Source organism: Simochromis diagramma, unplaced genomic scaffold, assembly GCF_900408965.1.
Source record: "Simochromis diagramma unplaced genomic scaffold, fSimDia1.1 OVJJ01000487.1, whole genome shotgun sequence".
In the NCBI taxonomy this organism is placed as follows: domain Eukaryota; kingdom Metazoa; phylum Chordata; class Actinopteri; order Cichliformes; family Cichlidae; genus Simochromis; species Simochromis diagramma.
Genome location: NW_024387305.1, coordinates 6,908,109 through 6,931,613, shown reverse-complemented (window position 1 = coordinate 6,931,613; position 23,505 = coordinate 6,908,109). Strand labels below are relative to the sequence as shown.

Here is a 23,505-nt window from a genome sequence, read left to right as displayed (position 1 = left end):
TACATGAAACTGATATGGACTTAGTATATGGCCATAAGCTATCTGACCACAAAAAAGTATTTATTTTCAATATTGTTCACTCATTTTTGTTATTTACAATGTGTTTTCTGAGTCATTAAATGCTGTACAAATGAAACATCAAAGAGGTATATATGCATACTGTGTATGCTTACATAAAATAACCATGTACTATGAGGCAGGTTGTCAGTTAAATTTCACCAAGAGGAAAAATGGTGCAAGGATATGAAACTGATATTCACTGTGTGGTAGACACAAATCACTAGTAATTGTTCTGAAACAGGTATCAAAAAGATATTAAAAATATTGTTTCAGATGCTACTCTGTATAATAAATATTGTAACTCATAACAAAGCATTCATGTTTTCTATGTGTATTAGATATTTCACAGTTAACGCATTCAAGTTTAAGATGAAGATTCTATAAGTGGCATTAAAATATTGAAATTCAGAAAATACATTTTTACATTCATATTAATGTTTCAACAAACTTGTAGATACTAAACTGCATAGTTAGTGACCAATTCACCCAAATTACAAATACAATAAAGAAACAGAAAATACATCTTATAATTGAAGTTTCACAGTATCTAGTCAGTGCAAACAGGATCTTATTTTTTCAGGCTTTTAAATGCAATTCTTCTGCAAATTCATATGAATATAAACTTTTAAAGACACCATAGGTTTGGTCTATTCCTGCTGAAATATCACTCTCATCTCTCATTACACACATGATACATATTAGATTTATACAACAGTAACACATTTAAGGGATTTTTATAAGAGGTTTTGCACGTAACTGAAAAAACACCAAGATGTCTTTGTACATGTGAGAAAAACATTAACAGTCCGTAGTCTTGCCAGTGTTGTGTTTAGTGCAGTAGTGTGAGGTTTACTGAAGAATCAACGAGACATCATTCTCACAAACTCTGTGGAAAGAGAGAATATATTTGCATTGTTTGTTGGGAAAAGGGCACTCCCACAGTCATCCACAGTCATCTTAAAAATCTTTAAAAAGATTATATCATCCCTAATTGTATTACCCCCCCCACACACACACACACAAACACAAACACACCACCACAACCGATCTTAACTAAGAGATAAATTGTATCACCTTCAAAGTCCACCTGTCCATCCCCGTTGAGGTCAACATCTCGCAGGATCTCATCGATCTCGCGGTGGTTGAGCTGCTCACCCATTAGCTTCTTCATGGCTTCCCTCAGCTCTCCAAGGCTGATCTGACCATCGCCATCAGAGTCAAACTAGAAAGCAGAATGGAAGGACTTTAAAAGGAAAATAAGCATTTACAAAAAGCAAAACAAAAACATTTTGGAGTGTCAGTTTGAGAAAAGGCCTACTCAAGTTAAGCTGGGCATACACTGTGCGATTTTTGGCCCATTTTGAGCAGATTTTTCAGTCGTTTTGGGGATCAGCCCGAGTTTCTCCTGTGTCGTGCATCGTGTAGTATACATGGGGTAACGAGAAGCGATTAACACCTCACGACCAGCTCCCAATCATCAATCGTATAGTTGCAAGAAAATCAAACCTGTTTGAAATCCTGTCGGCCCTCATGAGGGTGTCAACGCAGCCTCTCACACTGTGCATGCGCAAACAGAAACGGAGTAGCATGGCAGTGCAGCGTGTAGAACTTTGGCAAGCTCATCTGAGCCTTTTCGATGTGGCCTCACAAAATTATCATGACCGGACCAACCGTGAAAAGAGTTGGATGGACATTTCTGCTCATTGCTAGTCAATGTTTTTCATTAGCAATTTAACAAAGTTGATGGTGGTGGTGGTGTGTGTGTTTGTGTCAGTTAAAGAGAGAGAGGGAGAGCGAGAGACAGATTTTGTGTTATAAGCTTCATGTTATGGACGCACAGTGTGCATCGTCACCTACAAACTTCTCACCCCTGCGATTCAATCGTACAGTTTGAGCAGGAGCTGAATAACGCAACTGAAACAATCGCACAGTGTATGCCCAACTTTAGCATGACTGAGGTATGGACCTCAGTCATTTGTTGCACCTTAAATAGCATACATTAGGAGAAAAAACTCTGGACCGCATTCATTTCTAAACCCTAGTTTAAGCCTGGATATGGTTTTCTGTTTTGCTAAAATAAAATTGCAGACCTCTTTGAAGGCGTCCCGTAACTCTTTAACCCCAATCATGTCTGCAGTCTCTGCAAGCATTTTGGGGCCCATCAGTTCCACAAAATCCTCAAAATCCACTCTGCCACCACCTAGAAGAAAGATAAATATGCATGCATAGTATATACAAGTAAATAACAAATTGGATTATTTACTGAAGATCCAGTGGTACAGAGTTAATTGTGCATGCATATAAGACAGAGCTTAGCAGACCCACGTCAATATGTTATAAACAGAAGTCATAATAAGAGCATATTTGTAGTGATGTGAAAATATCCAATGAAAACTGTCCACTGCAGCCATTAGCTGTGTTTAAGACATGTCTATAATTTAACTAGTTTATTTGTATCATCTGGCTTTATGGTTAATTAAAACTGCGTGTCATCTGCATAGGAATGAAAATGGAGTGTTTTATAATAATACTGTAAGGGAAGCATCTATAATGTAAAAAGTTATGGTCCTAGCACAGAACCCTGTGGAACTGTGATTAACATTTGCATGTGAGGAAGACTTTCCATTTACATGCACAAACTATACTGCAGTGATTCAAACCACTGCAGGACAGTTCCTAAGAAGATGATTCATCATTCATATAATTCACTACACTATTTCTGTGCTATGATGCACTCTAAATCCTGACTGTAACTCTTCAAAGAAACCTTTTCAAAAGCTCATTTAACTACTTGACAGCTTTCAGGAATTTTGGAAATAAATAAGGTTATAAATGTGAAATGATGTAAGATTTATGTTTTAATTCATGGTAAAATGTCTTTGAGCAGTTTTGTAGGGTCTAGAAGACACATTGACACATTGCTGATATGAAGTTTACTCATATCAGCATTTAACAGAGATGCTGTACTTAATGACAGTACCAGTGAATATTTTTTTCTCCAATAGTTAAAAAGTTATTTGTAAAGAAATTAATTAAATCATTGCTAGTTAATGTAAGGAGAACATTTTGGCAGTTCATCAGACTTAACAGATTTACAGGTGAAGAAAGGACAAACAGACATTTTGGACATCAACTGCTTTGCAGTTCTGCTTTATCCTGGTGCTCCTTCACTGGTCTTCCGAGTGAAAGATTTTAGGGAATTACAGAATTATCTGTCTGTGTTCAGGACTCACAGATTTGCTGGCTGAGTTCGATAAGTTCCATCTCTGTTGGCATGTATCCCATAGTCCTCATGCACTCGCCCAGGTCCTTACAGCTGATGAAGCCGTCCTTATCTTTGTCAAATTCTCTGAAGGCCTCACGCAACTCTGCAAGTAGAACACATCAATACAGATTATGTGAAATATTTGCCGTTGGGCAAAAGTATGACAGAGTACATTTGCTTTCTTGAGAAAACAAGACACAGTTTCAGTCTCAGCTGCCCTGGATCAGTGAGTGTACATTGACATGGGGATGGGGTATCTGTCTGAGAGTGCTTTTTTTAATACTTCCAAATTTCTTTAGTTTTTATTTGAACTATTTTTGACTTGTTGCTAGTATGACATAGTAAAAAAATAATTTTTCAATAATTTTTCACGGACTTCTCTGTTTTCTGTGACATGCTGGATACAATCTTTGGACCAAATAATTGATTTCTGTCTTATCAGTGCTTGAAGATGATCACAGTTTGTTGGCAACACTATGCACTGTAAATATTCAATATTTTTTTGCATAAATATGATATTTTTGCCCCCAATAAAATTCTTTAAAACTTATGAAATACTTATGGTCGTTCATCATTATATCAATAAAAATGTAAAAACAGAAACTGAAGCTGCAAAGATTGTGAAAAATTATATTTTTAAATTGCTCCTGGGACTTTCTATTTCATTTGCAAACTTTTTATTTTTGCATCACTTTCTTATGAGGCATTAATGTTTTGAATGAGCTTTTAAACTTCCATCTCATTATTTACATGGAGCCTTTCTTTTTTCTTTCTTCTTCAATCTTCTTACAACATTATAACACTGAGTACTTTGCACTCTGCTGCCTGTTGTTTGTGAATAGTGTGACATGGATGATTGCAGTCCATATCCAAACTTGTCCAAATAAAATTAACCTGAACCTGAACAGATGGTGACACAGACCCCCCTGTCACCATTAAATCATTGCAGAAGAAATATATCAAGTTTCTACTACACTAAACCAAAGTCATAGAATCTATATTTAAAATAGAAATGACATTTTCATGTGCATGTACGCTGTTAAATTGTGAGCCACTACTGAGGAATAGAAGCGATGTATGAGTGGAAGTTAAACTGTGAAGGATTATTCCTCCCTGTGAAAGATAATCCTTCACTTTGTTCTTACACATTTCAATGCAAGACAGGGAAATTAAAAAAAATGTGCACAGTTAAATAGAATGTTTGAAAGGAAGGTAGATGAAAAAGAACAGAGTGGAATAAATGGACTGAGAGACAAGTTGAGGATTAAGAATCTGGATTAAGAATCTGTACCTTCCATCTCTTCTGGTCGTAGATCTCTGTCCTGCGGTGGTGTGGAAGAAGAAAGGGCATACATAAAGAGAAATGAATAGTCAGACAAGTTATACTTTGAATCTGCTCTATTTCAGTCCCACAAAATGCTGGAAACATTTTTGCTTCTTGTGCTTTTACTCCTCCACTCCTCTCAATCCTGTGAAACATTTTGTTTGTTCTATGTTCATCTGCTCAGCCAGAGATTCTATTAGAGGATTATTGGGTTTTTGATCTGACTGACCCTAATAGCCTTTTTAGTTGAAAACTGCTGCTACCCAGCAGCATTCATGTCCAGTCTCATTCTGCCCCTTCTGTTGGAGAAAGTCTGCTGTGCATATGCTCCACAACAAGCTTGTGAAATACAATGTACTAACAGCAGATTCATAATGACATACCACCTAAAAGATCTACCTTCCAAACATGCAGCATGTCACAAAGTTATAAGAAAGAAAGAAAAACGAATTACATCACATGCTGAGTAAACTGGTGAAATATTGAATTGCCACTTTAAGAAATAAAGTGAAAATGAAATCATAGAAATAAGAGTGAGTTATGACTTAAACTAAAAATTAATGCAGTAACAAACACATGCATAATTTCTTTAGTGATTAATAAAATATTCTAATTCTGATTCTGATTCAACATAAAACACCATTTACGGTTGTTGTTGAATTGGCTAAAGGAATGCAAGGTGACACCAGGATAAATTTGTACGTGATGTGTTCTTCGAGATTGTGACATCATCAGCAGGAATAATACAGCCCTGGATTAGAGGATGCAGGAGAACGAACAGTGGCAGGGAGATTACAGCGGTAAATTGTATTACAAATCATGAAGGCTTATCGGTTTTTCATTTCTCTATCTGCCAGCAATTTTTTTTTTCTTATCTGCATCTGCAGTCCAGCTGGCTTTTGATTAAACGAACATTAACACACCTGCACAGGCTGAACAGAAAAACGTGTACCACTTTTTTTTTTTGTCGTACCTTTTGCTAAAATTTGTGACAGATTTATCCACAGACAAAGGCAACGGTTTTCTCCTACCTTTGTTTTTTTGTGGTCCATTACCAATCTACAACAGTTACTACTGCTAAATCGTGACTTTAGAAGACTGCAGAAACTGAGCAACAATAAAAGTTTATGAAGGAAGGCATGTAGCATGACACAACAGGATGAAAATGCCACGAGATTTAGGTTTAAATCTTATGTGAGACAAGTTTTGCTTTCAGTCCTCGTTTGCTTAGGTTTAGCCAAAAAAAACCCCAAAAAAACAAAAAAACTTGATTGGGGTTCAAGTTATGGTTTGGGTTGAAATAAACCCGTTTACAAGATTAAGCACATGTTATAGAACTCAGTTTTATCAGTGTCAACAGTCCCCATCTAAAGTTAATAATGCGATTTCATATTTATTTATCTATTCATTCATTCATTCATTCATATGCAAGAGAATTGACCTGGCCACTTTGAAATATAACTATGATGGTAGTTAAACTTACAGATAGCATTGCTAATACTGCTAAAAAAAAATGTATATAAAAATTAAGACAAAATATGAAGTCATGTTTTGTGAAGTTGTATTTTGGATTTTTGAACCCAGAGATGATGAACAACATTGATCTGATTATGGAAACACAGACACTGTACACTCTTATGTTAGTGATTTGTCAACCCCAAGGTAGGCCTGCCCTAAAACACACCCTGCTTATTTGTGTATTATACCTTAATTAGGACTAAAATGTATAAAATGAACATTGCGTTGCAATTGTAGCTGTGCAATTGAGAAAATGAACTACAGAAAGCGTTTAAGAGGTCAGAGATCAAGTGTGTAACGCAGTGACTGTAATGGACTTCAGTATTAACAAACTTACTCTGTGCTGCTCACCATTAGAAAGAATGCAGGTTTAAGACACTAACACATTGGCTTCCCTTTTTAGACTAGTCTATCTTTTATGTAGTCTTTACTCAAAATGACAATATTCTGATTTGATTAATTTAAGATTTGCTGAAGTTGGCTGGAAAATAAGTTTGCCTGTATTAACACAAGATTTTCAAAAATATCAAAATTTATCAAAATTATTTGCCTGTTTACACATTCGGCAGATTCAAAGCAACATTTTTTTTTTTAATCACACAGTATGGAGTAATGTTTCTGAAAGACTAATGTTCACTCTTCTTTTAGCTTGTTTTTTGGTGTCTGACTGAAATATCAAGCTGTTTGTCTGCTGAATGCTCCACTACATGCACTTGATGGTTGCCTGCTGTGGCTGAAAATGTGGCATATGAAATGAGTGAGGCTGGATCAAGACATAGTCCAAACTCCTGAGGAAAATCACCTAGCTTTTTAGCTGCTAAACGCCTCACTATATTCATAAAGCACTTCCTTCTTGGTGCTGTGAAAGTGGTGTACAGAAGGTTTATCAGTGTATTTCCTCTGGAAACAGCTGTCCACTGCAGCTGGTGCAACTTGCGTGTCATAAAAGCAAAGCAATCAGCTAAAACGTCTTATAAATCTTAAGCGAACTGCAGAGACTGAGTGTGGAACTGCAAGGGACCACTTTCACATTAGACATAGCCATTTGTTCAATTGTTATCATATACTGCTTGCTGTGAAAGACATGCTAATGTAAACTGCAAATTTAAACTGCGGTTGTCAATCAGTTGATAAACGAGACAGTGACTCTGCAAGGCTGTAGTTAAATATATCAATAGACTATTTCAAAACACACACCCAAAAAGATTTTTTAGGGTGAGAGGAGGGGTACACCGCGGTCTGTTATACGGCTAACACAGAGAGACAGATTTTAGCATTCTCACAAAAATTCGCATTCACCTTACGACCAATACAGCAAAGAAAATAGTATTTACATAACCACATTCTGAATACTCTTTTTTCATACTTTTAGACTTCTTGCCCATTTTCACTTCAAATGGCATCCAGTATCACCTCGGATCATACACCACTGTCCTAGGAGCGCTTTTAAACTAGTTCCTTGTCTGTGACATTTCCACTTTCCCCATGTATGACATTAATTTGTAATAAGAGGTGCGCATAGAAGACTCCAAGACTATAAAGGTACCTGAATCTGGACAAATTTTTGTGTCACGTATCAGGTCTCGTTATCATTATCCTTCTTTTATAGCTGTGAAAAAACGTAGTTTTATACGTTTCAACAGTTTTTATTTCTTATTTCATTTTAATTATTTGCTAATTTTTTGTTTTTTGTTAGTTTTAGTTCGAGGCTTAGTGATTATTATCTTTTAATTATAATATGAAGTGTTCTTTTTTCATGCGTAGTCACAGCCTTTGATGTTTAGATGTCTATCTCACTAAGCTCAACTGACATGAGAATGACCAAAACATGTCCTTTCTCACATGTTTTTATTCAATTTACTTTGGCTATTTGTGTAAAAATTAATTTCAGTGTACAATAACTTTACTCAAAATAGTAGAATACATATAAGTTTGTAAGTAAGAGGCCCTCAGAACATTTTAAAACATTTCTATAGATATGATGTTAGTGAATATAGGGTAAGTGGATGCAGTCACAGTTTGATTTCGTGATTGGTGGAGATGAAGGGCAGAGGAGCCGTGACGATGACCTCAGCTTCACCTTAACCCTCCTTTGGATGGCACTTTGGAAATGGATGGATGAAAGGATTTATGGGAGATTTTGGCAATGACAATTCTGGCAGTTCTGTATGTTTGTGTGGTGTGTGTTTGTAGTGTGGGTAAATACATACAAGCTGACTTTGGGCGAAGCCCTGTCTGAGGAAGATACATGCAGGCCCCACTATGTTATGCAGCATGTTGCAGTTCTTAACCAGAGCGCACAGGGGTTCATCAAACTCACGCTCGTTCCCTCCTTCCTCCTCATCCTCTGTGTCCATCTCCCCTGCATCACCCAGTCCCCCCAGCATGGCAGCAGCCAATGGGGTACCACTTTGTTCTATGGGTGACATTACCTTAGAGGAGAGGAACCAATCGGATTATGAAACACATAAAGCTATTACCTAAATTTTGGCAAATTTGCCATTTTTTGTACTGTTACAGACATTTTCAATAGATTTATTTATTTTGTATATTGCAAATAAAAGCAAATTTGAAACGTCTCTTGTGTCAAGTAGAGATGAAATAGGAAATTGCTATGAAATCCTAGTTTTAGTTATCCAAGAACAACAAAATGTTTCCTTACCTTCTTCTTTTTACTGTTCTTTTTAGAAGTCTGGTTGGTGTTTCCCATCACCCTGCCCTCTTCTCCCTGTCTTCCCCCCTCCCTTCCCTCCTTGCTGGTCCTCACACTTCTCCAAAGTTTATCCTCCTCTTTTCCTCTTTCTCACCCTTCTCTGTTCAAACGTCACGTGAAACTCCAAAATCCATACTAGATCCAATGCATCCTAGGTGGCAACGCCTTTTATCGCCCAGGAAGGAGGAGGGCAAATGTTTCCACTTGCACCTCTACTACAAAAAGCGACTCCTCTCAGTGCATGTGCTTCGGTCCCAGATCCTATTGGTCCAGTGGTGTGTATATGATGCCACATTCAGTCCTAAACTCCTATGGGTTGTTGGCGGCTGCCATGATGAGATTTGAAATGTTTACGGTGATATTATGGAATCGGGGCAGGGTGATGGAGATTGACGGGTTGGGGTGGGAGAGTTGGGTCATATCTGAGCTGAAACAACCCGCTGCGCCAGACTCTGGCTCTGATTGCTTGACTCGACCATTTTCTCTCTCCCTTTCTATCCCTCTCTGTCTCTCTCTATCACACACAGACACGGGCATGCGCTCTGTTTTTCCCTTTATCTGTAACCCCCTTTTGCTACAAGTGATCCCTTGAATTTGGACCAACTTAATCTAATCCATCCCACCCACCTACCCCTCTCTCTCAAACAAACATCGTGCTTATGGTTTCCAAATGACTAGTCTGGCAAAGCTTTGTGTGTGTGTGTATGTCTCTAAGTCAGAAAGAGAGAGAGATAGAGAGAGAGGGAGGGAGGGGGTGGTAGAATTATGGATGAAGAGTTGGCTGTCTGTTTAATCCCCAGCAGTTCAGATTAGAAGAAAAGAACTATGCTGACAGGCTACGAGAGCATGGGGCTGCAAGTAGAAGAAATAGAAGTTGAATATTTATTTTACACAACTAGTCACTGTGAGACAAAAAAAAAAAGGCGATTAAAAAAATTAAAACACATGGAGACATGCTGGGATAGAGAAAAGTGAAAAGAGAGGCACATAACAGTGCATGCGAAAACATTTTAGAAAGTAAAATTGCAGGGGTGTATAATAAAACCAGTGAGTGTAACTGTATGATGTAAACTTCTGACTTAGTATAGACACTACCACAACAACTACTACTAGTGCTACTAAAAATAATTATAGCTTTATGAAATTGCTGATTATACTGATAATCATAACTGTGTTGCTCGTGAAGCGGTGGGAGCATTGATGTGGTGCAGATGCTCACCTGCAGCATCTGTCTCTGAACGTAAGTCTTCACCATCACCTGCCTTCTGCTCATCGGTGTCTGTGATTTTGCTGCTTGTCTGTTTATATTCTTGACTTTGATCTCAACCCTGATTAAGTAGAAGTTATATAAATAAAGTTCTCTAAAGCCACCAGATGGCACCAAAGATGGGGCCAGTGTTATTAATCTTGATGGAGTCTCGCTTCAGTCTTGTGGCACAATTGAAAAGCTTTTTTTTTTTTTTTTTGGTATGAGGAATATGTTTAAGAAACTATCTTGTTATATCTGTGCTTTTAAAGATGATTCTCTTCACCACAGCTTTTTAATTGTTTCCCTTACAATTGCCCACCATCTATTACGTTCTAAAACCATCAAAGCTTATTCCTTTCCCTCTAGAAATAAAAATACTGGTACTTGTTTTCTTAGGATCATTTTTTGATTATTTTGTCCAGTCCAATTCATCTACTGTTCTTTGTTGAAACCGAATCCAGATGTGAAGCACTGTTGTTATATATACTGCATTTTTTATATACATGTGTATTGGGTGTAATATGTGTGCCAGAGATTTACGCAGTTTGATGAAGGCTCATCGCTTGCAGCCTTAATCCTCTGTGGTCAGTTCAGGAGAACCAACACATTTTTTGTGTCTATCTACTTTCCCATGTATCTGGTCATTAGACCACCCATTTTCTTCTGGGTGTTTCCTGAGTTTAACCTAGTTATCTTTTTCTCAAAATCCCATGTTTTTGATGCTGGTAATCTCTTCTGGGTTCACAAATTACTCCACAGTTACTTGTTATAAAGCAGTTTGTAAAACTTTTTTTTTTTACAAGACATAGTTTCAGCAATTTTTAATATGCCTATTATGTAAAATGTATTCCTAGGCAACACTCTGCATTGCCTCAGTATTGCCAGTAGAGTGCAGCAAAGCTAGGTTGTTGAAAATAGTGGGATTAACACACGCTTAACGGTAATACATATGCACTACCACTAGATGCCAGTATCATCCCTAACTATGGAGGACCCAAATCCATCATATTAGTAAAAGAAAAAAAAGCTACATTGTATCAAAAGAAGCAGTGGGATAGTGAGCATAGAGAGTGCTATAAAGAGTTAAAAAATAATCCAGTGAATGAAATCAAAAGTTAAATTAGAAGTCTCTTCATGCATGCTAGCGTAGCTCTCACGAGCTACACGAGAGATTGAATTCCTCTTAGTGCAATACACCCAAAGTGCAACAGTACAATTCCTAATCAAGAACTATTGTCTCTGGTATAAAATCTATTACTGAACCTCTACTGAAGTTTTTTCTAAAAGATATTGTAACATCAACACCTCATTTCTTTAAAGAGACAAAGATGGACTAAATTGCTTGAAAAATCATACAAAATCAACACTGACACTGAGAGTCTTTATGCTTGCAGTCCAAATGAAACTGTTTTAATTTCAATTTTCAAATGTTTCCCAAAGTGATTCCTGTAGTCTACCTCCCAATATTCTAAAGCATGGCAATCAGATGAAATCAAGATTTAATGAAATAACGTATCATCGATCAATAATCAGCACTGCCTACAATAATGCTTTAAAATCTGAACTGCTTACACCTAAAATATCAACTGGAAAGAATAATTTTCTCCACTTAATTTAACTGCTGTCACAAGAAACTCAGAGACATTACTAATACTGACACATCTTAAAATCTGAGTGATGACTAAGTGGAATCACTGTGATTTTGAAGTGCTTGAACAATCAGAGATAATTGTAAACACACTTTTCAGCCTATCAAACCAAAACATACACGAAAGGAAACTTCAGATGTGGAAAATGCAGTGAGTGTAACAACACTTTAGATGTTAAGTAGAATATTCAAACAAGAGTTACAGAATTGGGCACATAGAGTCTGTCTTAGCCAAACACAACTATGAAGCCAATCATGGCTCTCCTGCTGCTCCTCCTGCTGTTCACTGGACTTGAACATGTAATTCTTTCTGCTATTTCTGCCAGGGAATTTTACCAAATAAATAGATGTTGGATCTCATCACTAAACACAATGACACCTGCTGGGCTGACTAATGATTTTAGCTCAGATCTTCTCTGAATAAGTATATATATGAAATGTAATAGTATAGAAAACTTTAACCCCAGCTGTATTCACTCTGCTCTGTTTTAAAATGTATGAATTTCGAAAAGGACTGAGGCAAATTGGAAAATTGTTCTGTGGTCAGACAAATTGAAATTGTATATTCTTTTTCTGAAATCATTGACACAGCATATTCTGGACTAAAGAGAACAAGGATGGGTTGTTGTCAGCACTCAACTCAAAACACCTGCGTGTGGTATGGAGGTGCATTAATGCCTATGAAACTGACAACTGGGAGGCACTTTACTAAAGCACACTGCAGAGAAAGAGGAAAAAAGAAAAAGAAAAAAAAAAAGAGAAGGAAAAAAAAATGTATGAATTTCGTCACATGAGATCAGAAACAATGTCAGATTACTGTAAATGTTACAACCTTCAGTTTCGTTTCACGCTCTGATGAAGCCCACAAGGCAGAAATGCTAGCTTGTTTGTTGGCATGCCAAAAAAATTGGTGAAATTGAGATTTTCCTGCTATTTCTTTGAAGCTTTGTGCTTGTGCTGCCTCTTAGGTAGTCATGCACAGATTACTTTAGATGAACTAGACCAATGAGTTCAAGTGGTATTGAAAAGCACCCAGAATACAGAACAGAGGTTCTTTTGCTCTCCAAACGACAACAAAAAAGAAGCGTTTCCACCTTGCCTTCATCAGCAGCTTGGTGTGAGCACAAAGCCTTTCAGCCACAAAACCCCAAACAAAGCAGCTGGGTGAGAATTCATGTGCCATCCCTCGACAACTGCAAGCATACCAGATGCCTGAAAGACAAGGATGGAAGACAGGCCAACTGAAAATCCAGTGCTGGGCTGTAAACAGCATGATGGACAGATTCCAAAACCCAGGATTTTGCATGCTATGCAAACAGCTTTAGGGTGGGTCAGGTCAAACATTTTGCCATTTGAGATGGGGGATGTCTATGTGTATTTGCATGCCCACTTTTTGCACAATGACACACACACACACACACACACACACACACACACACACACACAAAAAGATCTCATAGTAAGGTCAGATGAGCAAAAAAGGGTGCTTTCCAATTTAAAATGTGCAGACACACAAGTTTATCACAAAACAAACAAACAAATAAATAAAAAGCTAAAGAAAAATTGCTAAAACTGTTTCGAAGTCTTTCTTATATAAATAAGCTGCAGCCTGAACAACATCGGTGTCGTCAACCCATTCTAGCATTCTGCACTTCTTACAAGTTTCTCACTGAATTAAAGACTGGGAATATGTATAGTACACTAAGTTTGATGTTTGATGTCCCGTCTTTAATGGAAACATTAAGAGTTCCTTTCTTCATTGGGTTTTTTCTATTCATCTATTTCTATTTCTTTTCATACCTTTGACCTTCAATGTGCGATAATCTCTTGAGTTGTGGCTGAAGTTAAGCTAAATTGAGCTTAACCCTGTTGAACAGAGATAAGACTGAGCTGTAACACAAACATAGCTCACAGCAAACATATTAATGCGTGAAAATATATATCTGCGACAACACAACAATGGAGACAATTACTAAACTAGAAGAACTCACGCTCTGTTTTGAGTATTAGCACTTCCCATTCTATTACATTTCAAAGCATAATTGTAGAGACAAATACCATTATGCAATAAGGAATCCAAACCATGTTCTCTAGGTACAAAATAATACTTATGAAGTCAACTTAACTAACTGCATCAATGTATTTTAATGTAAGTGTGGCTGCAACAAATTGTGAGCCTTTTTGTCTCGATCTTATTTTATTGGTTTTTCAAGCCACATTTTTACTTATAATTCACTCTAGACTTCCTGCTTACCACTAAAAGTCAGTCACAAACCCAGTAACTGACTATAAAACATACACTGCGCCTAGCAGACACTAGCTTGGGAACATAGTGGAGAAAAAAAAAGTAGAACGAGACACATGTGGCTCCATGGGCCTGACCTCTGACAGTGATTTATCATTTTAGCCAATATGAATATGAATATGTCAGTTATCCAGACCAGATTTTGGATCAGTTATCACAGCAGCTTGAGCATAAAGTTACATCATCTCTGAGTCTTGTTTGTTTAAACAAGATTAAATGACAGAAAAAAATGTTTGTGGGAGGAAGTGGTTGCGACTTGTGCACTTATAAAACAAAGAACAATTCAAGTGGAAAAACTAGTGCATGATCATCATGTTTCTTTAGAGTATACTCTTGTATTACTGATTCAGTCAGGATAGAATCTAATAATAATAATAATAATAATAATAATAATCTATCTAATATGTTTTATATTAGCAAAACACATGGGGAGGTAAAAGTGTGATAAGAATACAACTGAAACAACAGTGTGGCCTGTGATATGACACAAATATCATAATTAACTCATTTTACCTGATGTATGCTGCCTGTGTCTTAGAGGGCAAATTCCACCTTTATCACCCTTAAAGTGGTGCAATAATAGTAGCGTTTTATTCTTATTTACTTTGAAAGGAGAGAGAATTTTAATGACATTCATTACCTAATAATTTCTTTGGTTGTTGTCAGAGTACCTGGGTTGTTGACCCAGTGTTTTCAGTTATGGAGCCTTTGTCAGTTTCCATGCATTTTACCTGTTTTATTGTGTTAATCATCTGTCTGTGTGCAGCATTTTTTTTTAATTTTACTTCCTCTGTTTCATTAGTTAGATTTATCCCAGCTGTGTTCTCACCTGTTTCTGGCCATTATCATTATCCAGTCTAGCCCCTCAGTTTCTCTTGTAAGAAAGTGCTTGATTATAGGGGTCATCTGAGTACTGGGTTATTTTATGCATTTGGTACATTATTGTATTATTTACAATACAATACTTTACAGTATGAAGTCATTCTTAGGCAAGTGTTGTTGGGATCTGGCACTATATAAATAAAATGGAATTGAATTGAACTGGGAGCAAAAAAACAGTAACAGTAAAACAGAGAGATTGCTGCAGGTTGCTACAACTGAAAAGAACATACGTTGGCTGTTTTTTATTGCTACCCACTTTTGTTTTTTTGTCGTTCACTTTGATTTTCATGACATACTTTATACTGAGATGTCATGTAAGAGTTTTAACAGAACTTCGTTTCTTTTTTCCCCCTTCTTTTTGCTATTATTAACAGCTTCAGTACATGTCTCCACTAGCCTGTGATCAGATTATTTATAACTGGCTCTGGCTTGCCTTTTGTGGCTTTGAAGAATTAAATATGCTGGATCAATGTTACCAGGAATAACTAAATGATGATCACCACATGAGCTTGGCTCTTTTACGGAATGTACGGTGAATTGGCTTAGTGATGCTTAAGCACACATTCATCAAAATCTCATGCTTTCTGTTTAAAAGGTTGATAGACATGCTAATCAAACCTGAACTCAGTCCAAAATTGCAGCAGCACTGTGCTGACAGGAGGAATATAACATGCTGGTGTAGTCAGTAAAGGATTCCCATTTAACCTGGCATCATTTTACAGGCTGCGACCACATATGGCTGTCTGGATTGTCCCACATTCTCTGCTCTCATTCTCGCCCACTTACCCACTCCCAAAAGGAGGATAATGCCTTTTGCACCTGTCCAGATATTATTTCTGCATTTTCATGTGACCTAAAAGTTAAATGTGGCTGTCCTGTTAAATTAAATCAAAGACTTCTCTTACAAACAAAAATAAGGGTCAGAAAGTCGCAGTAATGTCGGAATATGTGTTTGTTGGATTGTTTTTGTTTTTTGAACAGTGAACAACTGTTGCTGCTTTGCCCCAGTGGAAATAGAACAACAGTTAACCCACTTATAAAGCAGTTTTCTAAAGCTGTGCTGGTTATTATACCAATGTCCTCGTTGCTTTGTTAAAAATGTTGACCAGTTCAGAAAACTGAGTGTGTGATTTTTAACATATATCAGAAATAAAGGTGTAGTTTTTACTGTTTCGTGATATTATGACGTAAAGCTGCAGCTGTAGCATTTCGTCTTTCATCTTTCAAATATAGCAAATGTGTTTGATCATTCAGAAGTGAGATAATACAATATTTTTCAAAGCCACTGAATACTAAGTTACTAATACTAATTACCAGAAACGTGTGGAGTGGTGTAAATTAGACCCTATAAAACGGCTATTCACACATACTGGGTAAACAATGGGATGTACTGTTATACAGTGTTTCCTTGCTGTTCAGTTATGCCTTCATGCAAGTGAGGTGTGGAATCTTGTTTGCTAGAATATATTAGTTTAAAAAGAAGGCCAGCTAATCACTGGCATCTGCTAACATTTCAGTTAGAGGATAAATTTTAGGATTTATTGAAATAATTTTTTTTCTTTCTATGGTTTCATGTGGTGGATGTATGTGACATGTGCATGATATTTGGATTTTGCCTACATATGAAATGAGTTGTTGATTAACTTCTTTCAATTCCTCACTCAAATAAAGCTCTCAATATAATTATTTGCTGTTTTTCTGTAATTAAGTACACCTTATACAGTTAAAAACACATTCAAACTTTTAAACGCATTTATAAACAGAAGTAAATAAATAATCCCTGAATATGTGCACAATGTATCTCCTCAGTCAGTGTCTTTGTGATTCCTGGTTCTTAGGCTTGTTCCCTGGCCTTCCGTGTAAGTGTGTCGTGTCTCTAGTATAGGTTTTGTTCTGTCTATACGTTTAGTCATCTGTCTTCCCGGTCAGCTGTCTCCTTGGTCTGTGTTTCCATGCCTGTTCTGGGTTTTCCTGTCTTATTTTGATAGTCCTTGTCCTATGTCAGTGTTTTCTGCTTTGCTTTCTCCGTCTGATTACCCTCCCGTTTCCCATTCCCTCATTACCTTCTGTGTGTATATATAGAGTGTTTCCTTCGGTCCCTGGTCGATCTGTCCGCCTCTTTATTTCAATAATAACGTATACTTTATTGATCCGCGTGGGGAAATTCCTCTCTGCATTTAACTCAGTGAAGCAGTGGGCAGCCATTGGGCGCCCAGGGAGCAGTGTGTAGGGACGGTACCTTGCTCAGGGGTACCTCAGGGTAGCTGTTCAGGGGAATCAAACCCCCGACCTTACGATCATGGGGCCACCACTCTACCTACTGAGGTATCCTTGCCCTTTTCCTTGCCTCGTTCCTTGCCTTAACTCGCCATCTTCAGGTCATTTGTTATTCTTAGCTTTTCCCAGTTTCGTTTTTTTGTTAGTTTCTCTGTACCTCCAGTCGTGTTAGTGTTTCTTTGTATTTTTTCACCGCCAAAATAAAGGCTCTCCTTTTGTTATTATTTGCCCTCGCCACCGTGCCTGCATTTGGGTCCACATTGTTTTTGCCAATCACTGTTGAGTTCTGCATTTTCTTGTCCACTTGAACAAGCCCAGCACCGCGAACACCCCCTGCATCCCCACATAGCTGGATCACATACGTGTAGCTCTCCTCATGCCATGACGTCTGCTTCGCCAGACGTGACATTTTAGCACTGATGTTGGACTAAACTACATCTGTCTGCTCAAAGTTTAGTTCCTTCATTCTAGCTCTAATCTCGCTTTATGTTGCAATAGGTCTTTTCTTTCTTCCTTTATTACATTCAACTATCATTCACTCTCAAGCCTTTATCCCAGACCCAGACATCCAGTAATTCATTATTCAGTCAGTCTGTTGCTCAGTGTATGCATGACTCATCTGAATAATGAGAGCTGGAGATGAAACTAAGAAAAAAAGGGGAAATATAAAAACATGTCAAAACACAGCCTAGTTTTCTTTTCAGATGGCTTTAAAGAACATTTAATGATTGTTAGTTTATGACTCTAATCCCAGGTGACCTTTCTGACCACTGATCAAAACTGTGTTGCAATTGGTATAGCTATTTCTGCCATTCTCTTTTTCTAATTAAAATGCCACTCAACATCCCCAATAACTAATAAGCCTAAAAGGTTTGCTATTTAACAAAGGAAGGCACAAAGCAGGATTATCATTTGTGCCTCAGAACTGTTATTTTGTTTAAATTTAAACACATTTGATTGATTGAACTACCGTAAAGCAGTGTTTGCCTTTCATGTTAAAAGGGTACAGGGTACACAAGGGTACAGTTAGTCATCATCAGGGATTTATTTTTTAAGGTAAAAGAAATTCCTGTGATGCTTTTACATTTCTCCCATATACAACAAAAAAGCAAACCTGTTGTCAGGACACCTCTAAACAAGGTCAGCTCTGATCTTTCCATTATAATCCGTGGAGGTTTTTTGAAACCTTCCCAGGAAGTGTATTATTATTATTATTATTATTATTATTATTATTATTAAGGATGGGAAAACTGGCTCCATGTGCACTGGTTCCAGCTGTTTCTGCCAAATAGTTTTGGTGTCTAAAAGAAGCTACACAGGCAAAAGAAATATTTTATATATATGAGAATATAAATAACAAGCTTTCGTCTTTTCTTCAGTAACACCACAAACATAAACAGGAAGTGGATGAAACTGGAAGCCATAACTGCCAAAAACAATGTGGAAGATTTGCTATTGCAACACATTAAAATACACCAAAAATATCTGGATCAAACCAGCGAGAACAGAAAAAAGTACATGGCAAGAAATTATACATGAAACTGAAGTCTTGGCTTATACACACAGAAATTTTTACTATGGGACAGACTACTAACTACGCTGACTACTTATTAAAGACTGCAAAACAAGTTCACAAGGCTGCCACTAACAAATACACACTTTTTAGGTACATTTTTATCTTTTTCATCTGTTGCACACTATGTCTGAATTAAAGCTTGCCCTGGCAGGTTTATTACCCTTCCAATCCTCAAGGAATGTGTGTTTCCTCCAAGTGTTCTGCTGATCTAAATTTAAATAATCCTTCTTTAATAATACAGGCTGGTTCTTACTAATGTGTCACCAGTCAAAATATACTCTGTTGCAAAAATGTTATGCGCACAATTTTCACTACTGCAAACAAACACCTCACACTACTGCACAACAGATCTAAACGTAATCTAAATAGTTAAAGAGATATGGATATATAATGTTTTAACACTATATTTGTGAGCCATTTTTCAAAAAGGGTGCTACTATATATGATTTATACATATAGCAATATGATATTGTAACATCCCATGCCTTATAAGGAAAGACACACCCTTAAAAAAAAAAGAACCCTTAAAAATGACAGTCTAATTATATATCTTGGCTTTACAAAGTTCCCAGTTCAGTCACCTACCTGTCCAAAGACAGAGTCAACAATAGGGCGTAGCTTCCTCTTGTCACCTTCTTCCAGCCAGATGTCATCTGGGTCTCCCACTGGGGAGGACAGACTCAAAGTCTTGGCCTTGGGCTTTGGTGGTCTCTTGATGCTAGCTGAACTCCATCTCCTGAATGATTCAATTTTCTTCTTGATTGAACCCTGGAGAAGAGAGCACAAGCAAATCATAAGCGTTCAATACACAGTTTATGATGTACCAACTCAGAAAAGTTGGCTCTCACAAAATTAATAAAAATGTAGCTGTTGATCATTGATGGTTTAGTTTCTGACAAATATAAGCGTCTTCTGTGATAATGTTGTGTTTAAGTGCATAAAACTCCATTTGGTTTGTAACATTATGAGCTTTAAGCATTGTGGCATTAACTTAAAAAATAAATTAGTACCAGCCAGACCTCAGAAGTTAAACCATGTGGGATGTTTAAGAGCATCATTGACAGGAGTTTGCATATTTTTGCATCTACATGCACTGACCTTCTTCATTAACTTCCCCTCTGGCAACTCCACAGATGATGAATTTTTCACATCAGTCATTTTTACAGTCCCGCTTCAAAGAGACGTCCTCTTTCTCTCTGTGTCACGCTCCTCCTCTTTATCTGTCCCCAGAGCATCTGACACCGGTTGATAATCTGAGGCATATCTCCTACTGCTATCGCTCCTCCTTCTCTCATCCCTCAGTTTTACTCTCTCTATCTTTCACTCCTCCTGTACAGTATCTACATCCCTCACTCACTTTTCAATCTGTGTGTTTCTACTATCCTTTGCTCGTAGTTGTTCCCCTGTAAATACCTCTGTGTCACACATGTGCTAAATTCTCCAGAAAAGCCCATCAAGGCACAGATTATTATAAGCAGAAGTCTTCCCAAAATGTAAATAAATATATTTTTAAATGTCTTTTTCCAGTTTATGTAGAAACTGACCAATTAACAAGCAGATATCAAAATATTGAGATGTTTATAAGTGTGTCAATGACAGTGGTTAACATAGATTTTTTTTTTGAGCCTGACACCATTTCCTGTCCGTGTTTGTGACTCCAGTAATCCCGTATTTATTTCCTCACTCTCACTCTGATCTCGTCTCTTCCGATGTTGATGTAGGCTTGTCCTCAATCCTCTGGACCTAATACTGCTTCCCATTGTTTACTATATTCCCAATATAGAAATGTATCTCGCAAAACAGTGTACAGAATGATAGTAAGAAGTCTCTTAAAATTTTGGCTCTGAGACCAAAATGTGAAGATGCAGACATAGATCTAGATGGAAGGACTCCCTTAGAACTGAACCATTCCTAAAATAGGTGGGGCAGGAATAGTTTCAGGGAAAGAAAACGACATGATCCCACAAGAGAATCCAAAAGGATTTCAAAGAAAAACAGAGAAGGGATCAACAGAAAAAGACCCAACATGTAGACACGAAAAATGCTGATTAAAAAAGAAGAAGAAGGTTGTTTTCTTTCATATCCTGCAACCCATCTATATCTCTGTACAGTATAGATTTACAGTAGGGGGATCTATCTGTCTGTCTGTCTGTCTGTCTGTCTTATTTTAAAAAGGTTAAGACGTTTATCAGATTAATGCTGCAATACATCTCTGTAAACAATGTTTCCATGTTTCACTTACTGGGTGTATAAAAAAGCAAATTACTAGCTTTGTTGGGGCAGGAATGGTAATAGTAAATGATTTAGAAACTGCAATTACAGTTTTCCCATAAGAGAAGCCAAAAAGATGACAAAGCGGGGTGGGAAAGTATAAAAGGAGAAAAATCCAACTGGTGCGGTTAGAAGAAATTAAGATGAAGCACAGTTACTGTAAGGATCTATGAAGAACACTCTACTTCCGTCTCCTTCCAAGCCAAGCTACTATCAACATGTTTCATTCTGCATAATTACAGTAATTTATCATTTAAACCATTATGTGGTTTAAATTATAAAGTTGTTTTCACAGAAGACATTTTTAGAAACAGTTGGAAAATGTTCATTGAGGCTGAATTCCATTCATCTGTTTCAATATTTGGTGTTGTTTCTGAAATGGAACAAGGACGAAACATTTGCAAAACACATATTAACAATGATGGACACAATGGGAGAGAACTTACACTGAAATTGGTAAAATAAAGTTATGTTAGTTGTGTGGCACATGCTCCATTTGGCTGAACGTTTTTGGTACTATCAAAATAACTGCACATGGATTAAACAGACTAAATGTAATATTTTATAAAAATATCTGTGACCATAATGCTGTTAGACATATACTAAAGCATGGGGCCCTTTTGCTCACATTAATCAAATTGGAATTGGGCTTCACATATGTAGAAAAAGTGAAACAAAAATTAGTTTCATGTTGCTACTTGTGGGGCATTTTTAGTTAAGGTTGTGATTTACCGTGTAGCCTAACTCCTCTTGTCTCTGTGCCTGGGAGAATTGCAAACTGATAACTTAACTGTTGAGTCAGTCTGCCCCAGCAGCTGTGGCTACAACTGTAGCTTGCCTTCACCAGTGTATGAATGTGAGAGTGAATGAATAGTGGTATTGTAAAGCAGTCCCAAAAAAAGCGCTATATAAATGCAATCCATTATTATTATTATGAGTCATGTGCACGCTTAAATTCTATGGCGTTATTTTTGTGCCACTATTCTGAGTGCACGTAAAAAAAAAAATCTGCAGGTGCAAGTGTTGTGTTTTGAGGAGAAATTTATTTTGAGCGAAGAAAAGCTAAATTTGAGTGAACAAAATTCATTGCTGCGTGCAAAAGATGTATTTCAGTGTTTGCTATTATCCATACACACACACAATAGCAGCCCCTCTCGCTCAGTTTTTACATTTGCGCTTGCTTGCAACGTGTTGCTTGCGCTCTCAACATTTCTGCCCGTGCGCATTCAACTCTTTCTGTACACCGTTATAATTGTGAAACAAAACCAGCCAATCCCAGACTTGGCTGTTTTGGTCTTCAATCAGCTCGAAATGATGAAATGCAATATCCCAGAATCCATTTCCAGCCTTCTAAACAAATTAGATTTTAACTTTTCCCCGGTTTGCGCTTGTGCCACGCCACCATCTGTAATGATAACTGTATTTTCTTTGCTCCTTTATTATTGTAACCCTGCAAATGTATCTCATCTGTGAAGCACTTTGATGTACCTGGGTCTTTTAAATTTTAACCAGTGGTATTGTTAAAATATCTATAAAATAGAAAGTCCTGAGCACTGGGGAACAAAGAAATAAGATATTTGTGACTTTGATGTGTGCTTTCTGAATATTTCTGAATGCACCGCAAATTATGTCTTCATGTAATTCTTTCCTTGTGTTTTTGTTTAGTGGCATTTACTGTTTCACTGCTGAATTCTCATGCTAAACATGAGAGTTTGCAATTATGAAGCTGTCATAAATATGAGTTATCCCTGTAAGCCATAAGCTCAGGCTCCACGCCACTCTAAATAACTACTTTTGCTGACTTCCTTTGGTTTGACTCATGAACAACTAAACCATTGTGCAACATTTTGAATTCCTTTTCTGGTCACCCATGGATTCCTGTGTAATCTGCCAAAATTGACATGAAGGACGGGGAGTTTTCAAAATATTTGAAATCAGGTTTTCGATTAGTTACATAATTCACTTGGGATAGTGGGAAAAAAATGTTATTTCTTCCTATGGATCTCCTTCCTATCGACATCTTTTCTTAAGAATCCATTTATTTCAGGAAACAGTTTTAAGCAAGCCACAGCGACTGTACTGCCAAAGGCACAACTGAATTGATGCATGATACAAATCTGTTTTCTTAGTTAATATATTTGTGAGACTTTCATCTTCATTGCTAGAGATTCCCAATTACATTTTTTTTCCAATCTACTTTTAGTCATTTTCTTAGGTTTGGCCAAATTGACCTGCACTGTTAATCTGCTGCACTAATCCACTGTTGTAATGGGAAAGGGACAGTTAAAAAGACGCTTGAACTGCTGAACTCTTTTAAAGGTCCTTCATTTCTGCCTTCACTGCTCAACCATGCGTCACAGCTGTGACGCATGGTTGAGCATGTGAAGTCCTGATTTGTGTATTGATAACTGTGATTA

The 23,505-nt window shown here is 37.2% G+C and overlaps 1 protein-coding gene across 3 annotated transcripts; it reads right to left on the bottom strand.

Annotated features, from left to right (window-relative positions):
- Nucleotides 1–15: 15 nt before the first annotated feature.
- Nucleotides 16–21,399, bottom strand: cabp2a (calcium binding protein 2a). Of its 3 annotated transcripts, none has more exons than XM_040004662.1 (7): nucleotides 19,916–21,399; nucleotides 19,403–19,585; nucleotides 4,617–4,647; nucleotides 3,294–3,428; nucleotides 2,151–2,260; nucleotides 1,135–1,282; nucleotides 16–946 (listed from the first exon to the last, which is right to left on the bottom strand). In XM_040004662.1, exons 1-7 carry the CDS (start codon nucleotides 19,973–19,975, stop codon nucleotides 921–923), a joined length of 693 nt encoding a protein of 230 aa, XP_039860596.1. In that variant the 5' UTR covers nucleotides 19,976–21,399; the 3' UTR covers nucleotides 16–920. The 3 variants fall into 3 exon arrangements, with proteins under 3 accessions (XP_039860596.1, XP_039860595.1, XP_039860597.1); XM_040004661.1 differs by lacking the exons at nucleotides 19,403–19,585; nucleotides 19,916–21,399 and adding exons at nucleotides 8,378–8,599; nucleotides 8,830–9,796; XM_040004663.1 differs by lacking the exons at nucleotides 19,403–19,585; nucleotides 19,916–21,399 and adding an exon at nucleotides 8,488–8,583.
- Nucleotides 21,400–23,505: the final 2,106 nt, after the last annotated feature.

Excerpts from the sequence above, each read along its gene's own strand:
- cabp2a (XM_040004661.1), bottom strand. The coding sequence starts at position 8,877 with ATGGGAAACACCAACCAGACTTCTAAAAAGAACAGTAAAAAGAAGAAG. Across the intron at positions 2,261-3,293 it reads CGAACTCAGCCAGCAAATCT|GTGGTGGCAGAGTGGATTTT; the intron begins GTGAGTCCTGAA and ends TCTTTCTTCTAG. Across the intron at positions 947-1,134 it reads TGGACAGGTGGACTTTGAAG|AGTTTGTGAGAATGATGTCT; the intron begins GTGATACAATTT and ends CTCTTTCCACAG.